The sequence below is a fragment of the Carcharodon carcharias genome, chromosome 1, assembly GCF_017639515.1.
Source record: "Carcharodon carcharias isolate sCarCar2 chromosome 1, sCarCar2.pri, whole genome shotgun sequence".
NCBI lineage: Eukaryota > Metazoa > Chordata > Chondrichthyes > Lamniformes > Lamnidae > Carcharodon > Carcharodon carcharias.
In genome coordinates this window covers 88381861-88406890 of record NC_054467.1, presented here as the reverse complement: position 1 = coordinate 88406890, position 25030 = coordinate 88381861, and the positions used below count along the sequence as shown (strand labels likewise).

General features: G+C 40.1%; 1 protein-coding gene across 7 annotated transcripts in view; it reads left to right on the top strand.

Moving 5' to 3' along the window:
* Positions 1 to 25030, top strand: part of LOC121289434 (calcium/calmodulin-dependent protein kinase type II subunit delta) — a 346749-nt gene that overhangs the window by 219502 nt on the left and 102217 nt on the right. For 4 of the 7 annotated variants that reach the window (XM_041209091.1, XM_041209266.1, XM_041208958.1 and 1 more), the window contains exons 6-8: positions 14642 to 14714; positions 21906 to 22008; positions 23073 to 23156. In XM_041209091.1, coding sequence (XP_041065025.1) covers positions 14642 to 14714; positions 21906 to 22008; positions 23073 to 23156 — 260 coding nt within the window. Of the gene's footprint in view, positions 1 to 14641; positions 14715 to 15644; positions 15718 to 21905; positions 22009 to 23072; positions 23157 to 25030 lie in introns of all 7 variants that reach the window. The other 3 variants (XM_041209007.1, XM_041209180.1, XM_041209331.1) reach the window with 1 other exon arrangement.

Here is a 25030-nt window from a genome sequence, read left to right as displayed (position 1 = left end):
ATTTTATAAGTTTTTTAGTGAATACACCTATCGTTCCTCCTTTTAAAAAAAAATTGAACATTTTCCATTTCTGAAACATTTTTTTTACACTGTTGGGGGAAGCCAAAGTGTAGTACGCTGATTTGATGTAGAACTGGCTGCCACACTAATTTTTACAGTCTTATTTCAAGGATCAATAATTATAACGTATAATGTCAAAAAGAACTGATAAACAATTCATACTTGATAGGAAATTATAAGAATTAAAGGTTTGGGTAAACTGAATTATGTAGTATATATTATGTTGAACTTCAAGGGCAGAATTGTCCGGTTGTCAAGTGGGGACGGGGCCTGCTTGCCGGCGTTTAAGATGACACACAGTGACGTCGGGCATGTGTCCTGATGTCAACGTGCGTCACTTAGATTGTCGGTTCGGTGGGTACGCAGCCAAGTTGACTGCGCGTCCACCAGATGGTTAAAGGCCTATTAAGGCCATTTATATAATCATTAACTCAATGAGTTGCCCGCCACAGGCAGGATGAGGTTTCATGAAGTGTTTTAAAATGTAATAAAAATTTTTACATTAATTCTTTGGCATGTCCCAGTTCATGTGACAGTATCACATAAGGGAACATGTTTCAAAAGTTTTTTCCTTCCTTCATTTAAAATTAAACATGCCAAACAGATCTCCCTGAGGCACAGAGATGCCTCAGGGAGACCTCTGCGCTCTTTCACGCGCATGCGCGAGAGTGCAGGGAACCACTCAGGGAACCTTCCCCCGCCTGCACAGGGAGCGCTCAGCGCTTCCAGGTGCACGTCATGATGGGTCCACCCACGTAAAATGGAAGCATGTCCCCGATTGGGGGCACCAATCGGGTTCACGCCCGCCTCCACTCACCCCCACACAACCCCTCTAACGGGGGGGACAATTTTTCCCCAACTTGCTACTCAGCCCAAAAAACAAAAAAAAAGGAAGTACACGTTTCAACAATTTTTGTCACTAAACGCTGATCTAAAAATTAATGTAAATGCATAATGCTCTCCAAGTATGTCTGCAAATATCTGCAGTAGATATGGGGTAGAGCTTCTGCTTTGATCGCAGTCAGTGATCCGGGTGCAAATTGCACCCGTTTTGATAAGTGGTTCTTCTCCCACCCCAGTTTCCGCTAAAACTGATTTCTATGATGCTGGATGCAAAATTTGCCATGAACCAATGCAATCAGGCATTATGTTAAACATTTTTTTAAAAGGAATTGCTTTAATATCAAAACATGCCTGGATATATTTAACTGTGGAGACTTGGTGCAGTTTGGTTAATATAGCTGAAAATAGGTGCATCACAAAAAAATATGCATTTTTAATCATTGTCTATCCTCCATCTTTGAGTAAACTGATTTTACATGACTAAAAATGAGCTTTAAGAATGTACAAAACTAATTTCTAAGGCAGCATTTTCCCCCCATTGGGAGGGGGTTGTGTGTGAGCGGGGCCGCCATCTTACGTGGGCGGGCCAATTAAGGCCCGCCCAGTGTGAGCGCTCCAGACAAAACACTGCCTCAGGGAGATCAGTGTTATTTTTAAAAATATTATAAACAATGAGAAAAAATTTATTGACATGTCTCGTCATGTGACATGACACTGTCACATGAGCTGGGACATGTCAATTACTTTTATTAAAAATGTAACACAAATTTTAAATCCCTCATGAAACCTCATCCCGTCTTTGGATGCTCCTTTAACTGTTTTAATTACTTTTCAAAAGGCCTTTGACAGTTCGGCGGGTGCACAGCCGACTCAGCTGCGTGCCCACCAAATTGAAAATCCAAATAACGCATGGAGATGTCGGGACACCTGCCCAATGTCACCGCACATCATTTTATGCATTGGTGAGTGGGCCCCGCCCCCGTTCACTGAAGGGAGAATTCTGCCCCTAGTTACATTGGTGTACAGTCATCAGTTTCTTATATTAAGTTTAACAAAAAACATTTAAAATATTCTAAGAGGTAGCTGTTGGTGCCCTTGTGCCCAAAAGACACAGCTTAATTTTTAGCGCCTGCTGGATGGCCCACAAATGAATACAATTCGTGGAAATTTGAGAGCGTGTCAGGTTTTGTGTATGGGATTATCTTTTAGTTATTTGATAGTATAGAACTTCAGTATTGCTGAAAGAAAGAGTCATGCCATCAAAGCTTTTCATCATGCACTCACCAGGGCAGATGCACAATACCAAGAATAAAGAGAGCAACAATTAATACTGCATGAGAAGAGAGCGCTGATTGGTTGGCAAGCGGACCTTGATTGGTAGAGGTGTTGCTATGGAGAATGCACCAGGGGAGAGTTAACTGCCATGTTTTTGTATAAATTCAAACCAGGCAGGTTGCCTCTGATTGGTCAAGACAGTCCCATTGGGAATGAACCAAGGAATGGCTGTTGCCAAGCAATATTTCTGATACGTAGATGATACGTTTGCTATCTTTGAATCTGCAGCTGCATGAGAATTTCCTTACACACCTTAATGAGCTCCATCTTGCCCTCAAATTTACCTTTAAAATGGAGCAGTCAAATGAGCTCAATTTCTTCAACATGCTCGTTGAGAAATCTGCCAATGGGTTCTGTACTACTGCCTACCTTCACTGTACAGTTCCACACGCCTTATTGGCAACCTCGTAAATAAGGCACAAGCCATATCTTCACTGTGCAATCTTGATGCTGAAATAGGGTGCATCAAAGTCATCCTGTGGTATAATGGCTACCCTGATCAGATCATTGCTCGGTATACAACGCAAACTCATGAATGAGCTTAAGGCCACCACTTTCAGTCCTGAAAAGTGCCCAGCCTACCTCAGGTTACCCTAGAAGGGCAAGGTATCTCAAAAATGTGAGCAACAAGTGAAGCTAGCCATTTCACACTGCTTCCATATTGCAGCAAAGCAAGTGGTATTCTCCACCAACAGGATGTTGCCGGCAAACCCAAAAGATATTCTGCCTATCACACAAATGAGTAATGTTTTATATGAATTTCAGTGTTGGTGTGATGTCAAGTACATAGGCTGTACGTCATATCAACTGGCAGATTGTATAAAACAGCATGTTCTTTCTGCTGTTCACAACAGATTAAGTGACCGTACCCAACCAGCCTTTGCTTTCAAAACTAAAAAACACGGTGTCCAACATTTTATGTGATCCGTGATTGGACAGCACTTGCTTAACCATCCTGATTGCGCTCGGAATTACATTGGCAATCAGTTTAAGATTGTCAGTTGGGCTTGCAGTGTGGCTCATTTGCACATGCTAGAAAGTACATATGTTCACACACACAGCCCTGTTTTTTGCAGACAGAAGGAGCATGTTCACACATTGTACATTTTTCAACTAAACGAAAGGTTGGGGACAGCTATTCCCTGGTTCATTTTCCTCTTCCAATCAGAGTCCATTTGTCAACCAATCAGCAATCTCTTCTCATGCAGTATAAATTGTCGTTTCCTTTAGTATTAATATTCTTGCATATCTGCCCTGATGAGTACAAGACGAAAAGTTTCAACAGCATGTCTCTTTTTTTCAGTAATACTCCATTATCTTTTTGTGCAATAATTTTAAAACAAGCATAAAGTACTGCACAAACTCAAACTTGTGCTGAATGTAATTTGCCCTTAAAATTCTGCGATCATTTGCAGCAAAAGAAGCATAACCGATGTTCTAGACTCAAATGTTGTCAGTGTATTGAGTTTAGAAGCATGCTTTTTGATTTCTTTAAAGCAGTGATGGGCAACCTAGGCTAGTGAGTGGGCTGCCTGAGTGGCCTTCCTTCATCTCAGCAAGCCACAAGATTGAAATCGGGCATGCGCGATCCATTATATAATTAGGGGCAAATTAAATTACTGGCAAAAGTAACCTAAAAATGCACAACCTCCCACACCCACCAGTGTCGTAACTAAGACATTCTCCTGGGATAGGATCATTTTACTAACTGCACCTAGAATTTGCAGGGCATCCCAGTTGAACCATAACAGCACTTTGATTGGACACAGAGGGAGTGCAGAGATCTCACAATCAATGTTGTGTGCAATCAGCATGCACCTCATGTCATGTGTTCTTTGCATTGTGTGCATATTACTTTAGTAATACCAGTAGGAAAAAAAGCTATGTGAACGGAAACCCTGTGTGTGGGCAACAGTCAACAAAATATCTCGCTGGCCACGCTCAGAACCCTAATGGGCAGCATGTGTGGTTGCCCACCATTGCTTTAAAACATTTTTTTCATTTGTCACAATTGCATTAAATGTATTGGCATAAACTCAACAACTTGAAATAAAAATTCATGAATGGGATGCAAACTTCTATAGCACAGTGTAGTTTTTAATATTTCTGAAATCAGAAGGATCAATCAAGAGAATGAAAGGTATTAAAGTTCTACCTTGCCCAAAGGATATCATGCATTTGGCAGCATAATAATTGATCTTGCAATTTTAAAGAGCATAACACTATTAAATTATTTGCTAAGCGAAACACTTCACCAATCTTCAATTAGAATCTGTGATTGTGTTAATATTAGCAATCAAAACTTCAACTGTTTTCACATATTTGGCAATAAATTGTGGTAAACTATTTCAGAAATGGAAACTTCTTTAACATTCTTGAGAACTTAAATATTTGCATTCCTGCTGTTTAGTTATGCTTACAATTTATGGCTTTTATTTTTACAGCTAATTTTAAAATTATGAATAATGAAAATTGAAATTTGTTATAAACCAATGCAGTAATGCTTGATTTCTTCATACAGAATTAATTTTCCATTTCTTTAATCCTATTCCTAAACACCTAAATTCCAAGTATCTACTAAGGGGATATTCTTTACATAGTTGTTCCATAAGCTTACAGCTAGTTTATTAAAATTAACTAATTGCTCATTTTTTTAACCTTTACACAATGATGAAAAGGCCATCATCCCATTTGGGAAAACCTACCTGAACATTTCCTCCTTTAAAGATTGCTATAGGGAATATAGTGATTAGTTAGTCAGTCTCATGTGGCTTTACACACCAGGAGTCTGGATCAAGTGTGGTCCTCAGAGAAAGTGAGGTTAGTGGACAGGAACTAATTAGACCCAAGGAAGACATAAATCCAACTCACTTTTTGATGTCCTACGTGCTGTGCTTAGTTTTGCATTTAAATTCTAATGTGAACATCCACAATGGAGACTGTCCACGTAAATGTGTTAAAAATAATTATACCCCACCTCTGCCAGTAGTGGTACTGCAGCACCTCTACTGGAAGGAATGCGTATAGAGTATCAAGTTTATGCAGGGAGTTTCTATCATTACTGTTTATATTAGAATTTATAATGGAAAAGGTTAACAAGAACTGGTGATACATACAGGGGAGAGAGGCAAACGGAATTCCTTTATTTTTCTTGCTGTCTGTCCATAAGTAAATTACGGTGTGGCGCTGATCACAGGCGGCGGTCGGCTTCCCATCTGCCCCCGCCCGCCCCTGCCGAGGGGTAAAATCTTGCCCATGGTAATCAATTGTGCACAGAAAACTGCAACAAACAGCAAGGCCTGGACAACATTCGGGCTTGACCTTATTAGTGACAGGTAATATTTGTGGCACACAAGTGCCAGACAATCTTCAACAAAAGAAAGTCTGACCATTTTCCCTTAATATTCAATAGAATTACCATTGCTGAGTCCCCCACCATCAACCTCCTGGGAGTCACCATTCGCCAAAAACTTAAGTAGCCATATAAATACCATGATGCAAGAATAGGTCAGAGGTTGGGTATTCTGCAGTAAGTAACTCAACACCTAACACTCCAAAGTCTCCACTGTCTTTAAGGCACAAGTCAGCAGTGATTCTTTTTATTCTTTCACACTACTTCGGCAATGCTGGCTACATCAGTCTTTTTGTTGCCCATCCCAAATTGCCCTTGAGAAGGTGGTCCTGAGCCACCGCCTTGGATTCTGCAGCCCATGTGGTGTAGGACACCCACCGTGCTGTTAGGAAGGGAGTTCCAGGATTTTAACCCATCAACAGTGAAGGAATGGCAATACAGTTCCAAGTCAGAATGGTTAGTGGCTTGGAAGAGAACTTACAGGCGGTGGTGTTCCCATGTGTCTGCTGCCCTTGCCCTTCAGTCGTAGAAGTTGCAGGTTTGGAAGGTGCTGTTGAAGGAGCCTTGGTGAGTTGCTGCAGAGCATCTTGTAGATGGTACACGTTGCTATCACTGTGTCGGTGTTGGACGGAGTGGATGTTGGAAGTGGTGGATGTTAGAAGTGATGGATGGGGTGACAATCAAGTGGGTGGCATCATCCTGGATGGTGTTGAGATTCTTGAGTTGTTGAAGCTGCACTCATCCAGGCAAGTGGAGAATATTCTGGCACACTCCTGACCTCTGCCTTGTAGGTGGTGGACAGGCTTTGGGGAGTCAGGAGGTGAGTTACTCTCCACAGAATTCCCAGCCTCTGACCTGCTCTTGTGGCCACAGAATTTATATGGCTAGTCCAGTTCAGTTTCTAGTCAGTGGTAACCCCCGAATGTTGTTAGTGTGGGATTCAATGATGGTAATGCCATTGAATGTAAAGGGGAGATGTTTGGATTCACTCTAGTGTGATGCTCATTGCCTGGCACTTGTGTGAACGAATGTTACTTGCCACTCATCAGCCTGAGCCTGAATGTTGTCCAGGTCTTGCTGCTTATGGGCATGGATGCTTCAGTATCTGAGGAGTGGCGATTGGTGCTGAACATTGTGCAATCATCAGCAAACATGAAAGGCGCTTCCTAATGCACAATTTTCTTTTCTTTCTTTATTGTTTCCTAATAACAGTATTTCCAGTTAAATCCTTCTACTTCTCCATCCAAGCACTTCACTGGTCATTCATTTTTTTTCAAAAGGATTTATAAAAGTCTGTTTGTAAAGCTGATGTTCATAGAAGTAGATGGGTTAAGCATTGTCTATATACTAGTTCTATTTGAAAAGGTTTAATTATGCACAGATCTAAATATTAGCTAGAAACATTCAGCAGTTCGGGCAGCATCTGTGAAGAGGCTAGTTGAACTGTCGATGTTTCAGATCTAAAAACCCTTTCCTCAGGACTGGAAAATATTACAGATTAACAACGTTGTTAAAAGGAATAGAACAAAAGAAAGCGGGAAACTTTTGGAAAGAAGTATAATGAATGACCTGCAAAGTATATGGGTGGAGACCAAGAGATGGTTAAATGGCAGAAGACAAAAGGAGACATAATAGAAATCATTAAGCTGCACTAGACAGGGGAAGAGTGATGTATAGAAAAGGAAGCATGAAAAAAACAAGATGGAACTGGCTGCACTGGGTTCAGTGTCTTATGGAAGAAAGAAAGCAGGTTGACTTCAAGATCAAGCCATTAGAAGTTATTTGACAGGCAGTGGGTGGCTCTGCTCTTTGGTTTCCCCAGTGAACAGAAAACCATGCCATCAACAATGGTCAGAATATATCACTCGTCAGGTGGGAGCCCGATCTGACCGAGCATAAAATGACGCGCAAATGACGCGCAATGATGTCAGATGGGCTTCCCAGTGTTATCGTGTGATATTTAAGTCAGCAGCGTGCCCGCTGACAATTAAAAGATCTATTAAAGTTATAATTGAAAGAAATTTTTCGCTGCCTGTCCAACCTTACGGTTGGCAGACAGGCGAAAAGGCCAAGCGGCCTTTGTGTTTTTTAGGAAATCTCATCCATGGGCGGGATGAGGTTTACAACAGCAAATAAAAATAAAATAAAAGTTTTAACATTTTATTAATAACATGTCCCTATGTCACAGGAGGGGACATGTTTTATAACATTCTTAAAAGCTTTATTTTTAATGTCATGATCCCTTTCCAGCATGTGCCCGCGTGCATGCGTGAACTTGCGCTCTCGCCCTCCTCTCCCCACCCCAAACACAGGCAGCGCTTCCACGTGTGTTTCACACTGGGCGGACCTTAATTGGCCTGCTAGCATGAAATTGTAGTCCGGCCCTGATTGCGGTCAGCTTCCCGACCACTTCCCGTGCTGACCCTGCCCGACGAGGCAAAAATCCTCTCCAATGACTTTTTTTTAACTGCAATCATCTTTCTAGTCAGCATGTTTCAGCCCTCCAACTTTGAGGTTAACATTGGCAGTGGAAGATAGATGTACTGTTGCTTTGGGGAATGGAGTGCTAATTGGTGCTTTTGTGGGTCTCCCCACAATCTCAGATCACTACAACCTTTGTGTCAACCTACTTTTTGTCTTCTGCCAGACTGCTGGGGCATGGATCCTGCTCTGCCTTCCTGGTTTTTCACACATCCCTTCTTAGCTATCCCCTTTTTGCTATTCATTCACACACTGCATATGTTTCTTAAGTTTTGTATTTCCCTTGTTGTTCCCCCTTTATCTCCTGGCAATATCTGTGTTTCCGTTTAATCTTCTCCTGTTATCTACCTAAGCACTTCAAAAATTGTGACTTCTTTTTTGTGTTTTTACCTCCCTTGTCCCGCTTCTTTCAAAAATGCTATTCATCTTTAATATCTTCCAGTCACAAGGATGGGTGTTAAGACCTGAAATATCGACTGACTGACTTCTGTTTCTCCATTGATGCCTAGTGTAATGAATATTTCTGTTTTTTGCTATTTTGGTTCCCCAATTTCCAGTAACTACAGTATTTTGCTTTTTGACCAAATATTTAGTCATTGAATTAAAGTATTATAATTGCTGTGAATTTACCAAGTTTTAGATGAAATTGAGCTTGGCTCAGTGATAGAACTATTTTCCCTGAATTTGTGGGTTCAAATTCCACTCCACAGACTTGAACTCATAACCTAGGCTGATAATTCAGTGCAGTACTAAGTGAGTGCAGCAGTAGGAGGTGCTGCCTTTCAGATAAGAATGCCCATCTGCCGTCTTAACTGGAGCTAAAAGATTCCATGGCAGTATTCGAAGAACATGAGAAGTTCTCCCCAGTATCCTGGTCAATATTCATCCCTCAAACAAGATTAATTGAAACATTACTGATTTGCTGTTTGTGCAACCTTGCTGCATGCAGAATTGGCTGTGACGTCAACTACAGTAATACTGGATTTTCATGAAGCCAGGCAGACTCCGTGCAGGGGTGAAAATGGCGGCTGGGACTCAATTCTAGGACTCCCAACCCTATTCCCAGGATTTCCGTTTTTCAGTAGTGCCTTTTAAGGGTGCAGGCTGCTGCGGGTTGTGATCCGGCACCTACACTTCCAACCTAGCTGGCTGCATTATGGGGATAGGCATGTCCTAGTCCTCCACAATTTTCATGGAGTCGGGCCAGCTTTTCAAGGATTGGTGGTCTGCATAAGGGAACCTTTTGAAAGCTAAGTTCAAAAGGTCTTCCACATGTCCCTCATGCCAAGGTATGTCATGCATCCACTAACTATGCTCCTGCCATGCCAAGCTATGGTACTTTGATGCCCATTCACCCACTATACTGGATGGAAGCAGTGAACCTAAGAGTGACAATAGGATGTGTAAAAAGCTTTAAAACAAAAACAGCCATTCATTGATAACTTATCATTTCCTTTTTAAAAAAAAAACATTCTTTTCACGACAGGGTAATAAAAATGTCAATGATCCAGACCTTCTAAGGTATCAATAGCTGAAACTGCAAGCAATTGAACCTTCTTTATCTTATGTAAATACACATTTTGAAATTGACAGCATAGATCAGAGAGCTAGAGCTATAAATCAAGCAATGTTTTCCCTAGGGTTCAGGTGTTTCAATCTAATGGATGTTTGGGCTCTCAGCCAAGATTACAGAATGGGTCTTGGCTGAAAGCCCAGTACAGGTGGCATGAATGGGTCATGGGAGTGTGTGGAGCTGTGAGGGATAGAGGGCCTTACTTTTTTCATTATAAGTGGGGCAAAGTCCCACAGTGCTGAGGCGAGCCTTTTAAACAGCTCGCTTCGTTGTCCGGCAATCCCTGTGGTTGCCTCCAAACTATTTCCCACCCATCCCTCTCTGCACACAGTTAAAATCTCATCTTTCCTGCCACTTTCTCCTGAGGCAGGTGAGACGATTTTCTCTTCTCTTGCTACCCACTTTGGGGTTGAAAAGCCAGCCCGTTATCTTTGAAAAAGTATTTATTTACCTATAAAATGCTCTGGGGGTTCCTGAGATTCTAAAAGGCAGTATATAAATACAAGTAGTTTCTTTCTTCCTTATCATAGAACATCATAACACAAGAATTAGGAACAGGAATAGTCTATTTGGCCCCTCAAGCCTGCTCTGTCGTTTGATAAGTTCATGGGCTGATGCATTTGTGGCCTCAATTCCACTTTCCTGTCCGCCCCCAAACCCTTGACCTCTGTCGATCAAAAATTTATCTAACTCACCCTTGAATATATTCAATGACTCAGCCTCCACTGCTCTCTGGGGAAGAGAATTCCACAGACTCACGACTCTCTTGAGAGAAAAAACTCCTCATCTCAGTTTAAATGGGAAACACCTCATTTTTAAACAATGTCCCCAGTTCTAGATTCCCCAACAAGGGGGAACATCCTCTCAGCATTCATCCTGTTAAGTCCCACATGATCTTATATGTTTCAATAAGATCACTTCTCGTTCTTCTAAACTCTAATGGATATGGGCCCAATCTGCTCAACCTTTCCTCATAAAATAATCCCTTCATCCCAGGAGTCAGTTGAGTGAACCTTCTCTGAGCTGCTTCTAATGCAATTATATCCTTTCTTAAGTAAGGAGACCAAAACTGTATACAGTACTCCAGATGCAGTCTAACTAAGGCCCTGTACAGCTGTGGCAATGCTTCCCTACTTTTATACTTGCTTGCCCTTGCAATAAAGCCAATACTCCATTTGCCTTCCTAATCACTTGCTGCGCCTATGTAGCAACTTTTTGTTATTCATGTACCAGGACATTCAGATCCTGCTGAACTGTTGAGTTCCGCAGTCTCTCTCCAAATATTAAACTGACTTTTCATATTCTTCCTGCCAAAGTGGACAAGTTCACGTTTTCCCACATTATACTCCACCTGCAAATTTTTTTGCCCACTCACTTAAAATATTGAAATCCCTATGTATACTTTTTATATCCTCTTGACAACTTAACTCTTCTACCTACCTTTGTGTCATCAGTATATTTAGTTACTGTACATTTGGTCCCTTCATTCAAGCCATTGATATAGATTGTAAATAATTGAGACCTCAGCACTAATCCCACTAGCAACAGCTTGCCAACCCAAAAATGGTCCATTTATCCCTACTTTCTGCTTCCTATTAGCTAACCAACCCTTTATCCATGCTAATATTTACTGCCTATACAATGTGCTCTTATCTTGCATAGTAACCTTTGATTTGGCATTTTATCGAATGCCTTTTGGAAATCTAAGTACACCACATCTGCAGATTCCTCTTTATCTATGTTGTTTGTTATTTCCTCAAAGAGCTCTAATAAATTAGTCAAACACAATTTTCCTTTCACAAAACCATTTTGACTCTGTCTGATTCTATTATGATTTTCTAAATGTCCTGTTATTACCTCCTTAATAATGGATTCATCTGCAGATAGGGATGATGCTGCGTGGCAGGATTCTAGTCCAAAAATGGTTACTAGTGACTTTCTCATTTGTTCTAGAAACTTGTGTTTGCTTTTACATTTCAATCAAAGTGAAATTTTTCTCCCTGAAGACTCACTGGAGAAGGCACAATCCAATTCAATATTGAGAAGACCGAAGCCGTTGTCTTCAATCCCTGCCACTAATTCTGACCCCTAGCCACTGATTCTAAACACTGTCCTGATCTTTGAGGATGCATCAAACTGTTTTCAATCATGGTCCTATTTGATGATAAGCTTAGCTTCTGACCCCATATACTTTGCATCACCAAGATCACCTACTCCCACCTTTACCACCAATCTCCACCCCTTCCTCAGCCCATCTGCTGCTAAAATACTCATCCTTGTTTTTGTTACCTCTAGACTTAACTGTTCCAATGATCGACTGTCCAGCCTCCCATCATCCAAAGGCCTGCTACCCTTATCCTGACTTGTACCAATTCCCAATCATACATCACACCTCAGATTTAAAATTCTTATCTGTGATCTAATTGCTCCATAGCCTCACCTCCTCTATCTCTGTACCTTCTTGCAACCTTATTGCCTACCTGCTTTGGTACCTTGAGCACTCGATTTCTTTTGGCCTGGCCTCCCATTTTCCAGATCCAAGGCTCTGAAATTGTCTCAATAATGACTCCACTTCTCTCTCCTCCTTTAAGACACTCCTTAAAATCTATCCCTTTGTCCAAGCTCTTGATCACCTCGTTCTGATCCCTGTAGAGACCGATAACATTTAAAAAGAAATTCGAACTACCGGTTAAAAACTGAACGGATGACATGACAAGATTTCACATTAAGACATTTAATGTAGCAAACAGGCTAAAAGCTCCATTGACTAAACATTATTTTTATTGGATGCTGCCATTGTTTTCAGGTGTACACACCTTGCACCTTCTTCCTACTAAACCAGTCTGAGTTTCCTTTAATCAAACCATCCAGGCTTGCTGTCAGACAATGCCCACAGCAGGTCACATGGCTCACTTTATTTTACCTTAAATACACAGGCCAAAACAGCCTGTCCTAAAATGTCCTTCTGGATCTTTGTGTCAAATTTTGTCTGCCAATGCTCCTGTGAAGCACTGTCGGAGGTCTTGCTACAGTGAAGCTGCGATACGAGTGTGAGTTGTTATCATTGTAGTTGCTAGAGAAATTCATTAAAGAAAGTAGTAACTAGAAATTTTGTTTTATTTTCATTATCTGGTTGTTCCAACTTAAGAGTAGGCTTCCAGCTAATTATCAACTTTGCAAACAACTGAACACAAGTTTGTATTTGGGTAACCAAATATTGTAACAATGAATGCTGACCTAGGGCCAGACTCCACTCTGACCTTTTGCTGTCCAGCATTTTTGATCAATAAACATCTGGAGTGAACCCTCAAAGCTGAAATTATTACCTGGTTTGAATTTTGCAATCTGAAGAAACAACCATTATGGCTAATGATTTGTATCTGTAGACAGCTCTTTGAAGCAAGTTCATCAGTTGTGACTGTTATCAGAACCACATGGAATCTTGCATATTGTTTACAGAATTGATAGATTTGCAAGGATTCATTTTGACATAAGTTGCTGTTGAGTAGATGTCCAGTGATGCACATTGCTGTAATTAATTGTTTCCCAAAATGATGTACATTTATTCAGTCCTAAACTGCAATCGGACTTTGTGTAATAATTATACGAGTAGGTAATTTAAGATAATTTAAAGGGAGGTTAACAGAAAGAATTGCTTGTGTTAATCAGAGAATTTTATACGTTCGGCTGGACCTGATTCACTTATGGCCACAAATGTACAGCTTTTATTTTTTCCTCTTGGAGGTGTATGAATTTGCAGTACAAAACAATCTTGAAATGGAGAGTGGTAAATACCAGCAGAGTGAAAAGATAGTTGTAGCCAAAAAGGAGAAGTAGAATTGTCTCTCTCACATCCATACACAGATGACCAATCAGTTTGTGTTTTCATTGCTTTATGTTTATAGTTATTGTTGATCGGGTTTATAGATGCTCAGCTACAGTGTTAAGCATTGTTTCTTTCTTATATGCTCTGCTTCTACCTAGAAACTGAAAAAGTCCCTTTCCTTGAAAGATATTCGATTTGCACACATGAAATTACCTTTTTTTATTATTTGATGAAATGTTATTTGGAGCTGCTTTCATCATGTAGATTATTTTGTTTTTATTGTGCTTAGTTCTCGGTGCTGCCTTCTTTGATTGGAGAGTCTAAGGTTTCAATTCAGAGCAAATGCTTATACACCGAGTACAAGGCAATCATCAGCCTATTATAGCTGCATATAACATAGATATGAGGAAGGACAGTTATCCAAAGGGCCCTGTTCCCCACCCCTGTGCACCCCGCGATCCCCGGTCCCTACAATCTAGGATGATGGTATTTTCCACTTGTATGTCAAGGTTATATTTCTTTCATTGAAGAGCAAGGTGAATGCAGTGATAGTTAATCTAACACTCTTTTTTATTAAAAGATCTAATTGCAAATCTGACCTTATTTCAGAGCCACTAGTTCCTGTCCCATTTGCATCTAATTTGTTCTGCAATGATTTTATCTTTGACAGATGACATTTTTAAAACTGCTTGTTCTTAAAAGAAAATTGTTGATACCTTGGGATTTGTGAAGAATTATCACATATCTGTATATGTCAGTAAAAGGATAGCGTAATTGTAATAAGATATAATTTTCGCTGAGATTTACTTTGTCATACACAGTACTAGTTAATCATGGCTTTATTAAATTATGAAATGCAACTTGCTGTGTTTTGTCTGTCTGGAATGTTTAAAATAGTCATCTGCAATGTCCATACTTTTTATATATAAAGCTTTTGATCAAATTAGCTTTTTAGCTGATTAGATTTCTTTTAGAAATTGTTCTCAATGATGACTGTGGTGCTTTTCTTTTAAACTTCTAAGTGTGGCTTCATTCACTGTCACTGTTTTTATTCCTTTTTCAAGTTGCAGTTGATGAAGTTCTGTTCAGTACTGTGAACTTTCTATGTGTGTGCTGTGAATATGTACCCTAAATTTCTTCTCCCTTCCATTCTGCCCTTGTTTCTTCGCAGTCATTGTATACAGCAGATTCTAGAAAGTGTAAATCATTGTCACCTTAATGGCATAGTTCACAGGGACCTGAAGGTCAGTATTTACCCATGAACTGCAAGCAGAAGTACATTAATAGGGGTGGGAAAACTATCTTAAAGATCTCCCTTGCCTCAGCACAATCTGCATGGTGCCTTTTACCTTTTTGCAAGTCCACATGTCTGCTATGCATCATGGCTGAAAGCTTTTGAATGCAATTGGGGAAATCTTCAATTTTGAGGTTCAGGGCACTGAATGTTTATTAATAACTTGTTTGAGTTGTTATGGTGCAAAGTATGGGTGTGTGACTATGTAGTTTTTAAAAACAAAAATTGCTTATGATGCATTGCTGCGTGTGAATGAACACCACTTCTGTTCTGAGACTTGGACTGTGATAGCAACTATTTATACAACTGGTCACATGTTACTCCATTGGAATACGCATAGGCAGTAGGCAAAAAAGGAGGAAATATAAAATATTTAAAAATATGACAGCACTCTTAACCTAAATTAACAGCTATACATTGATTATAATGTTTGTAACCTACATGTTACATAACTAAAGTGTTGATGAAAGATGCAAAATTACTAAGAGCAACCAACTTTCATTTGAAAAACATTTGTTTTCCAAAGGCAGTGTCATGGTAACCATAATGTTGACCAAAATTAATATACAATTGTCGAAGTAGCTATCTGCTACTGTTTTCTCATTGGCCAATCATGACTTTATGGTTACTACCGAGTCTCCAACCAGTAGCTAAAAGAAGGATGACTATGTATCTAACTGAAGTAAATGAAGGGAAGCTGTGAACTCTTGGTTCATGTGCCAATGGTTATTCTGCTGGAGCACCTGTGTTTAGGTCCATTAAGAACAATTCCAAGAAACACCAGTTGTTTGCTATTGACCATGAAGCCAGTCTCTCCAACAGTACACAGAGAGTGAGTGTCAGCTTGGAACTAACACACGCCCCTGGTGTTTGCATGCAGTCATTGCATTCAGCAGATCCTGGAGGCTGTGCTACACTGCCATCAGATGGGTGTGGTCCATCGAGACCTGAAGGTGAGTGATATGAAGATGATAATTTGAATAGTTCAAACATGTCTACAGTCATGCATGAGGTAGAATCAAAGCTCCTTCCAACTTTCTTACATGAATAACAACTTGTATAAGGTGCCAGGGGGCTGTTACAGCTCCAAAACACAGTACCCCTAATATATGCCACTGCATTGGAGGGAAGCAGATTTGGGAAGAAAGGGCATATCATTTATTTTCTGAAAAAATAATTATAAATGAACAATTTTGGTTCTCCTTTCTCCCAGCCTTGAGTCATTCTTACCTGCAGTGTTGCAGCTGGTGACAGATTCTACATACTGCTACAAGGGCTGGCAGTCCCTTTGTGCTTATCCAAATGGCCATGCATCATGCTCAAGCCCATTGAGGTTTGGCAGGCAGTTTGAACATTTGGGGGTCATGGACCACAAACAGTCCAGCTTTTGCCTTGCTCGGTATCCTCTTGTCAGCAAAGGAAACTATGTAACCAGACCTTGATCTGATTTCTACAGAAGGCTATATTTCTACTTAACAAGGCTGCAGCTGAGCATATAGATAAATTTTCATTCTTTGTCTACTAGTAGTTTCTTGGACAAGAACAGAATTACCTGGAAAAACTCAGCAGGTCTGGCAGTATCGGCGGAGAAGAAAAGAGTTGACGTTTCGAGTCCTCATGACCCTTCGACAGAACTTCTTGGAACAGTTTTCATGTACTTTTAGGACCAGTAGTTACTTTCTTGATGGTTTTGTGAATAAATGCACCACATGGAGAGGAGCTTGTAAAGGACAAGGGGGAAATCCAGTAGTTGTGGTTCAAAAACAACACAGGTAGGAACAGTGAGGAGGTCCTAGTGAAAAGGTATTAGGAGTTAGGCTTTAAATTAAAAAGTAGGTCCTCAAGGTCTCTGGATTATTGCCTCAATCAGGTGCAAATTGGCATAGGAGCAATCAGATCAGGAGAATTAACACATGACTGATGGGCTAGTGTGAAAGAGGTTTCCATTTCATGGGACACTGACACCAAACAGGAAGGAGCTGTACCAATGGAAAGGGCTTCACCTGCAGGGGGATGGGACCAGTGTCCTCACAGGAAAGGTAAATAAGGGACATGACAAAAGTAAGAGAAGGCTGGATCTACAAGAAGCATAAGCAGCCTAAATGTAAACCGAATGGGGCAGGAGAACATATAAAAGAATAAAGTATGGGAGGACATTGAAGGCAGGGGAATAAATAGAGCGTCAGTCTTAAAAGATGATTATACCTGATATGGAGCCCAGATTTGTAATCAGCGCTCTAAATGCAATCTAACCAAAGTTCTATACAACTATAACATAACTTCTCTGCTTTTTAAATTTGTTCCTCTAGAAATTAACCCCAATATTATAATTTATCACTTGTACCTTTCATGATGAGATAATTAAAAATACAACTGGAAGATGAGCTAATTCAGAGCTAACAAAGCTTAGTTAAATTTACAATACCTATTCCCATTTAGGTACCTTATGTGCAGATTCACCTTATCAAAAAAAATTCATGAATGCCAATTTGAACCATTTTCAACCATGAGTTATTTCTCCTTTTCTCCCTTTTCCTATTTCAAAGCCTGGACAAGATTTGGTATTCAAATGTTGCTAATGAAGACAATTATGCTTAGAGTGATCTCAGAAATACAGCAAAATTGCTAAAAATTACCATTAAAAATCAAATCAATTTTTTAAAGTTTTTAAAACAAAGTTTATGTATGGTGCAGTTAAATGCCATCCTATCATGGAGTTTAAAACAAATTGATCAGTAGTAGTTCAAAAAAACGTATAATGTCATAATATATAATCAAAATATAAAGCATCCTAATAATCTAGGGGCAGAATTTTCTGCCTGTCGTACAGGCCCGACCCAATCTCTGGCGGGTGGGGAGCAGATCCTCACCAGCGATTGGGACGGCGCCGCCATTTTACGTGGGTGGGCCAATTAAGGCCCGCCCAGCGTTACGTCCAGCGGGGAGTGCTATGCGCTTCCTGTGCGGGAGGGGGGTGGGGGGGGCGATTCCCTAAAAGTAAGAGTGCGCTTTTTCGCATATGCGCACGAACCTTAAGGTTGGATGGGCAGGTCCTTTAATTGTTTGAATGATCCTGTCAATGGCCTCAATTGGCCATTGACAGGTCAGCGGGCCCGCAGATGATTTTGCTGCTCCCTCGCCTTCCTGAAAATTTAAATAGGGCAGGATGACAACGGGGGTTCCGCCCGATGTCATCCTGTGTCATTTTACACGTCGGCGAGTAGACCCCACCCCCTGCTCGCCAACGGCAAAATTCTGCCCTCGGTTTCTAGTCAGCTAGAAGACTCCACGGAGCATTAGTATCATGCCTGTCAAGAGCACAGCCACCCTGCACATAGATTTCTCACTGTGCTTCTCTGGATTGGCCATTAAAAGTTATGAGAGAAACAAACTAAGAATTAATTCAGCAGAAGTGCAATTGGAATAAAACTTAGCCCCAGATTTATATTCCTTCAAATTAATTTTAAGGTCTTAATCTCCATTCGGCTTTTAAAAATGTAATTAAGGTGATTGACCGTCTGACCCAATGTAGGATTTTTTTCTTTTTACAGCTCCTCACACCCCGCTTCCTGTAAGGACTCCATCCCATTCTCTCAGTTCCTTTGCCTCCGTAGCATCTGTTCTAATGATGCCACTTTCAAAAACAGTTCCTCTGACATGTCTTCCTTATCCGAGGTTTTCCACCCATGGTGGTTGACAGGGCCCTCAACCGTGTCCGGCCCATCTCCCACGCATTCGCCCTCACACATTCCTCTCCCTCCCTGAAACCTGATGGGTTCCCCTTGTCCTCACTTATCACCCCACCAGCCTCTGCATTCAAAGGATCATCCTCCGCCATTTCCACCAACTGCAGCGTGATGCCACCACCAAACACATCTTCCCTTCACCCCCCCGGCGGCATTCCGTAGGAATTGTTCCCTCCGGGACACCCTGATCCACTCCTCCATCACCCCCTACACCTCAACCCCCTCCCATGGCACTTTCCCATGCAACCGCAGAAGGTGTAACACCTGCCCCTTTACTTCCTCTCTCCTTACCATCCAAGGGCCCGAACACTCCTTTCAAGTGAAGACGCATTTCACTTCCCTCAATTTAGTCTACTGCATTCATTGCTCCCAATGTGGTTTCCTCTACATTGGAGAGATGAAACGCAAACTGGGTGACCACTTTGCAGATCACCTTCGGTCTGTCCGCAAACATTACCCAGACCTCCCTGTCGCTTGCCATTTCAACACTCCACCCTGCTCTCATGCCCACATGTCCGTCCTTGGCCTGCTGCATTGTTCCAGTGAAGCTCAATGCAAACTGGAGGAACAGCACCTCATCTTCCGACTAGGCACTTTACAGCCTTCCAGACTGAATATTGAGTTCAACAATTTTAGATCATGAGCTCTCTCCTCCATCCCCACCCCTACCCCCTTTCCGATCCCCCCGCCTTTTTTTTCAAATAAGTTATATAGATTTTTCTTTTCCCACCTATTTCCATTATTTTTAAATGTATTTCCATCCATTGTTTTATCTCTACCTTTTAGCCTTTTTCGATTCCTTCCCCGCACCCCACCCCCACTAGGGCTATCTGTACCTTGCTTGTCCTGCTTTCTACCCTTAATTAGCACATTCCTTAGATAATATCACCACCTTCAACACCTCTTTGTCCTTTTGTCTGTGACATTTTTTAGTTATCTCCACCTTTATCCAGCTCTACTTGTCCCACCCCCGCCCCCACCCCCACCCCCTTAAACCAGCTTATATTTCACCTCTCTTCTATTTTTACTTAGTTCTGTTGAGGGGTCATTTGGACTTGAAACGTTAACTGTGCTCCTCTCCGCAGATGCTGCCAGACCTGCTGAGTTTTTCCAGATGTTTTTGATTTTGTTTAGGATTTGTTTTAGTAAGTTCAACACAGAATCAAACAAGGAATTCTGGACAACCAAGGTAAATGTTGAAAAAAGCATGTTCACGTCTGTTGTAAAATTTGGTTTTGCTAAACTAATTATTTTGTCTTAAGGTATGACCTAAAGCCAGCAGTTAGATTGTGGAAAGCACTTTTCTAAATTATCTGCTACTCAACTCCTTCAGCCAGTGCTAAAAAATGCAAATCATCCCTATATCCTTCATTGAGACAGTATACTAATAGGGCTTATTTAACTTGGAGCAGGGAAATATATTGGCAACCTCAATAATTTTGGAGGGTACATCTAAGCCAGAGTAAACATTTGTAACCAGAAATATTTTGCCATGTTCCATGCATGACTGCAGATACTGGACTCTTCGCCCTGAGATACATGCCTTTTATTGCTGCTAAACAGTCAAGCCACTGACAGTTCTATGTGTTGCTCAATCTTAACATCCTTTTACAGCTGTGCTTATCTGATTAATTTTCAGTGGCTTTTGTATTGCATTTAACCAGCAACTGTATTATGTTTAGAGTGTTGCAATACGTTGCCTTAACATTGATTGTTGATCAGCTTAAATACTTTGATTTTGGTGTTTGATAAAATCAAAAATTAAGTTCTTGGATGGAGCAGAATTTGAAATGATTCCAGAATTGTAAAAGATGTAAAATATAGATTTTCATTTTAAAGTGTCTATTTTACACCCATGTGCACACACTTATAGCCGGCCCTTTCAACTGACCGGTCACTGCTGCCCATAATACTGTGGGGGAGAAATTTGTCTACATAACATCGCTTCAAGCGACACTATGCAGACTACATCAATTCCCTAGGGCCGACAGTGCCTTCAGCCGCTACCTGTGTGGCCCATGCCGCGATGATACCAATGACGAAACCCATGCCACTGCAAGGTTGAGGTATTGTCTGCACTTGTAGAATCAACGTAGTCTGTGTATTGCTGCTTTGAAGCAGCACTGCATGAACAAATTTCCCTACTGTTTGCCAAAGATTGGGATGAGTCAGGCTAGGCATGACTGGTTTCCCTTTTTCTTTCTCTTGCTGAGAAAATGGTTTGCTTCCATGTTAACTCAAATTGAGAACTAATTTAGGTAAATTATTTGAATTGCCACCTGTTCCTGAGGTTGAACCACTGGCCACTGAATTAGTAATTGAACACAATTTGTGCTTCAAAGCTTATGGTATATTAGTTTGATTTGTTTTTAAAGATTACGTGTAGTAATATGATTTATAGCTCAGTGAAAACCAATTTTAGAGTTGCTAGCTGTTATAGATATGATCTAAATAAAATAGTAACTGTACTTGACAACTTGCAATACTTTATAACATCAGCCTTTTTGATTTGAAGTAGGCATTATAGAACAATTGTCCCAGCAATCTTCAGTTTCTATTGGCTGAAATTAGTATGACAAGGTTTCACCAGAAGTCCCAATTTTTTTTGTAAATTTTCAGCTAAAATAGAAAACAAAACAAGCCCAGCCGATAATTCTGGTGGTACGCCTTATATATTTACTGAAATGTTAATTAACATACCTTTTAACCATTTTTGTGTATAAACCAAGGATTTACCGTTTATCTAGAGGATTCTATTTTATTAGATGCTTTTCAACATTCTATTTGATCTGGAATCATTTAAGACAAGTGTAATTGTATGACCTTTATGTATTTCAGATTTCTTTCTTTCTGAATGCTAAACGAGCAGGAAAAACTAAACAGTTGAGAAGCCTTTCAAAGCACTATAGAGTTATGAAACTGTAATAGATTGGATTTGGGCTAAAAATTAACCCTAGATAATTTGGATATAGTGCTGCAATTGGAAACTGCTCTAGTTGATAGTGATTTAAATTGACTGTCATTGAGCAATTGCAGAGGAATGATCTGTGCCCTTGCAACATTTGATTCTCTGCCCTCTGTAAATATTTGGCTAATTTATATATGTACAAGTGAGGTTGACCTGAAAATTGTAGAACAGATTTCATATGCCATTACTGATTATTTTTGATCAATGGTAGAAGTTGATTAATAAAAAAATTGTCTCTTGTATGGATTTGATTCTTTGGAGAATAAATGAGACTTCTGATCTATAATGCTTTGGTAATTATTTTGTAGAAACTTATTGAATTTGAACATTTCGCTTGTGAATAACAGATTAAGTAAGGAATAAGAAAAATGTAACTTGAAAGTTTACTAAATCATCTTTTTTCTCATCCACCTCTTTGAAAATGAAGCCAGAGAATCTGCTCCTAGCTAGTAAATTGAAGGGAGCAGCTGTGAAATTGGCAGATTTTGGTTTGGCAATTGAAGTCCAAGGAGACCAGCAAGCATGGTTTGGTGAGTACATTGTAAAATGAATTTTTGGTCTTCTGCAGCTTAATGCCAGTTAACAGATCACATCCACAGATTTTTCATAAGTCATCATTCAAAGAACTTCCATCTAGTGTTTTCCAAAAAAAATTCTTATGACTTTTGACAAAGTGAGTTGGGATGCCTGGGACAATCCCATTTTCCATCCAAGGACCATTTTATAAAATGCCCAGGTCAGCATTGACAGATCCCAAAGTCAGTGGCCTTACATCCACAAGTTCAGGACAATGGAATATTCTGCAGTGTGGCACCTGTGGAAAAGAAAGGTATACAGAACACTCTGACCAGTTTTAAGAATTGTACAAAGACTATAGGCAATAATTGTTGCCTTTGAACAATAGTGTGAAGTGGATAATATTGGCTTGGCTGCCCATTAAACAACTGCCCTGATTTTCAATTCCATTGAAAATAGAAACAAAGATCAAGAGCGGCATGTAATGGGTAACTGAAATGATATCACCCATTTTACATGATTATTACAAGGCAAAATTACCCCCCATGGTATCTGAATTGGAGCAACGTATTGAGGCTTGGGATCCAGTTATTAGTGTTCACTGTATGAATGCAGCAACTGCAGGCCTCTGTTATAAATATTAATAGAGGGAAGCAAATGAAACAATCTATTGTGACACCAATTTCTTTGCTCCTAGTGTTTTGCGTTTGTCACCAGGATATTAGCATTTTCAATTTTTATCTCCAGCTGAATAGGAAATGTGTTTTCCTTCTTTCTAACTTATTTTATAATTTGGTCAACACATGTTTGTGGACAGTAGGGACTACTGCAAAACTGCTGTGTAATGTAGATCAGGAAAACTTAGTTTAGATTATTTGTGGATGTCAGTTAAAGTTTGCCATCCACATAAAATTTGGATTAATAGTTTGAGATGAATACCTTCTCTTTTCTGCATCATACTAACCAGATATTAAAGGGAAAATGCAGCTGTATAAATACAAAGCTGTTTTACATTACTAAAACATTAAAATTTATTTAAAATCAACTTATTTTCTGAAAATGCTCTGATAATCCACAGGTTTTGCTGGTACGCCAGGGTACCTCTCTCCTGAAGTATTAAGGAAAGATCCATATGGAAAGCCAGTGGACATGTGGGCCTGTGGTAAGTAAATAGCATTGTTTATGATATATTCTATCAGACATGGAGGATTTCTTAGTCAATTTGTTTATGTCCTCATCAGACATAATGTTACTGATTTAATAAAAATAACTAAACATACACCTTTCTGGCAGAAATCCTTGGATAGAAATGCAAAATGGGAACCATGGTTCTTTTTCCTTTCCCTCACAAAAGAGCACTGAAGCCAATCATAACACTTCACCCGTGTTCTGGCTAAAATCAAGTAGCTCAGCACAGACTAGGAATTAAACCTGGGACATTTTAGTTTGTATTCTAATGTATTAACTGTTCTTGATTGGAGTCTGTTTCTAGTATTTTGGGACAGGAGGACAAAAATAGTTCTTCATGTATCCCCACAACGATCGCTAGTATTTATGGCAGAAACTTTGCCCCGATATCTCACTTCCAAAACTCTAGCACCTCCATTGCTCTCCATTTTTAAAAACTTAAAAAATTAGAGCTCATTTCCAGCTAGGCTTTAGTCACCTCTTCTAATCTTCCTCCATTTGCTGCCTTGTCTATTCCTTTTTTTAACTTTTATCACACTGCTATCCCTCTTCTTAAAGTACTACATGATGTGTTATGTATTAATTGTCTTTTTTTCTTGCTTGAGCCTTGTTAATCTTGTAGTGTCCTTCAAGTTAAACCTCATACTTGACAGAATCATAGAAGTAAGTCATTCAGCCTGTTGAGTGTGTGCCCCTCTGCAAAGGCAATACCCTAGCGCTGCTCCTCTACCCCTGTAGCCCTGCGAGTTTTTTCTTCAGATAAAGATCCGATTCTCTTGAAAGCCTCAACTGAATCTGCCTTCACTGCAGTCTCAGGCAATGCATTCCAGATCTCAATCACTCGCTGCATAAACAAGTTTTTCCTTGTGTCACCATTGCTTCTTTTGCCATTCACCTTAAATCAGTGTTCTTTGGTTGTTGATTCTATCACCAATGGGAACAGTTTCTCCCTATCTACTCTGTCCAGACCTCTCATGACTTTGAATACCTCTATCAAATCTCCTCTCAACCTTCTCTTCTCCAGGGAGAACAGCCCCAGCTTCCCCAACCTATCTGCATCACTGTCGTTCCAGGGATGAGGAACTTTTCCTGTGAATCTTTTCTGTACACTCTCTAATGTCTTCACATCCTACCTAAAGTATAGTGCCCAGTATGATACTTTCATTTTTTTAAACAAAACTCTCTCACATCTCTCTTATACCACCTATTCTGGAATCAAAGGCCACTGAATGTCTTTAGAATTTAGAGTCTTATATGTCTCTGTATTGATGCTCATTTCAATATCATTTTTGAAGGTAGGGATCTGAAAATTTCACAGTATACGAAATGTAGCTTTAATCATTTGACTACCATGAGCACTGATTAGGATATAACTTTCCAGGATGTTTGATTACTGCTTTCTTTGGCCAGACCTGTTAAAAGCCTCATGTTGGATAGTTAATTCAGTGCATAATTACAATCAAAATTCTTTAGCTCCTTAATTGGAAGATTTATGTAAAAGTTCTTAGATAGGAATCAGAATTGACAATTGTGGCTGTTACTGTTTCTTTTCCTAGATTGCACCCCAACTGCTGAACAACATGAGATTGTAGGAGATAAAAACAAAAAAACTGCGGATGCTGGAAATCCAAAACAAAAACTGAAATACCTGGAAAAACTCAGCAGGTCTGGCAGCATCGGTGGAGAAGAGCAAAGTTGACGTTTCAAGTCCTCATGACCCTTCAACAGAACTAAGTAGAAATAGGAAAGGGGTGAAATATAAGCTGGTTTAAGGGTGGGGGGGTGGTTTTTGGGACAAGCAAGCAGTGTTAGGAGGAGATAACCAAAAGATGTCACAGACAAAACAAT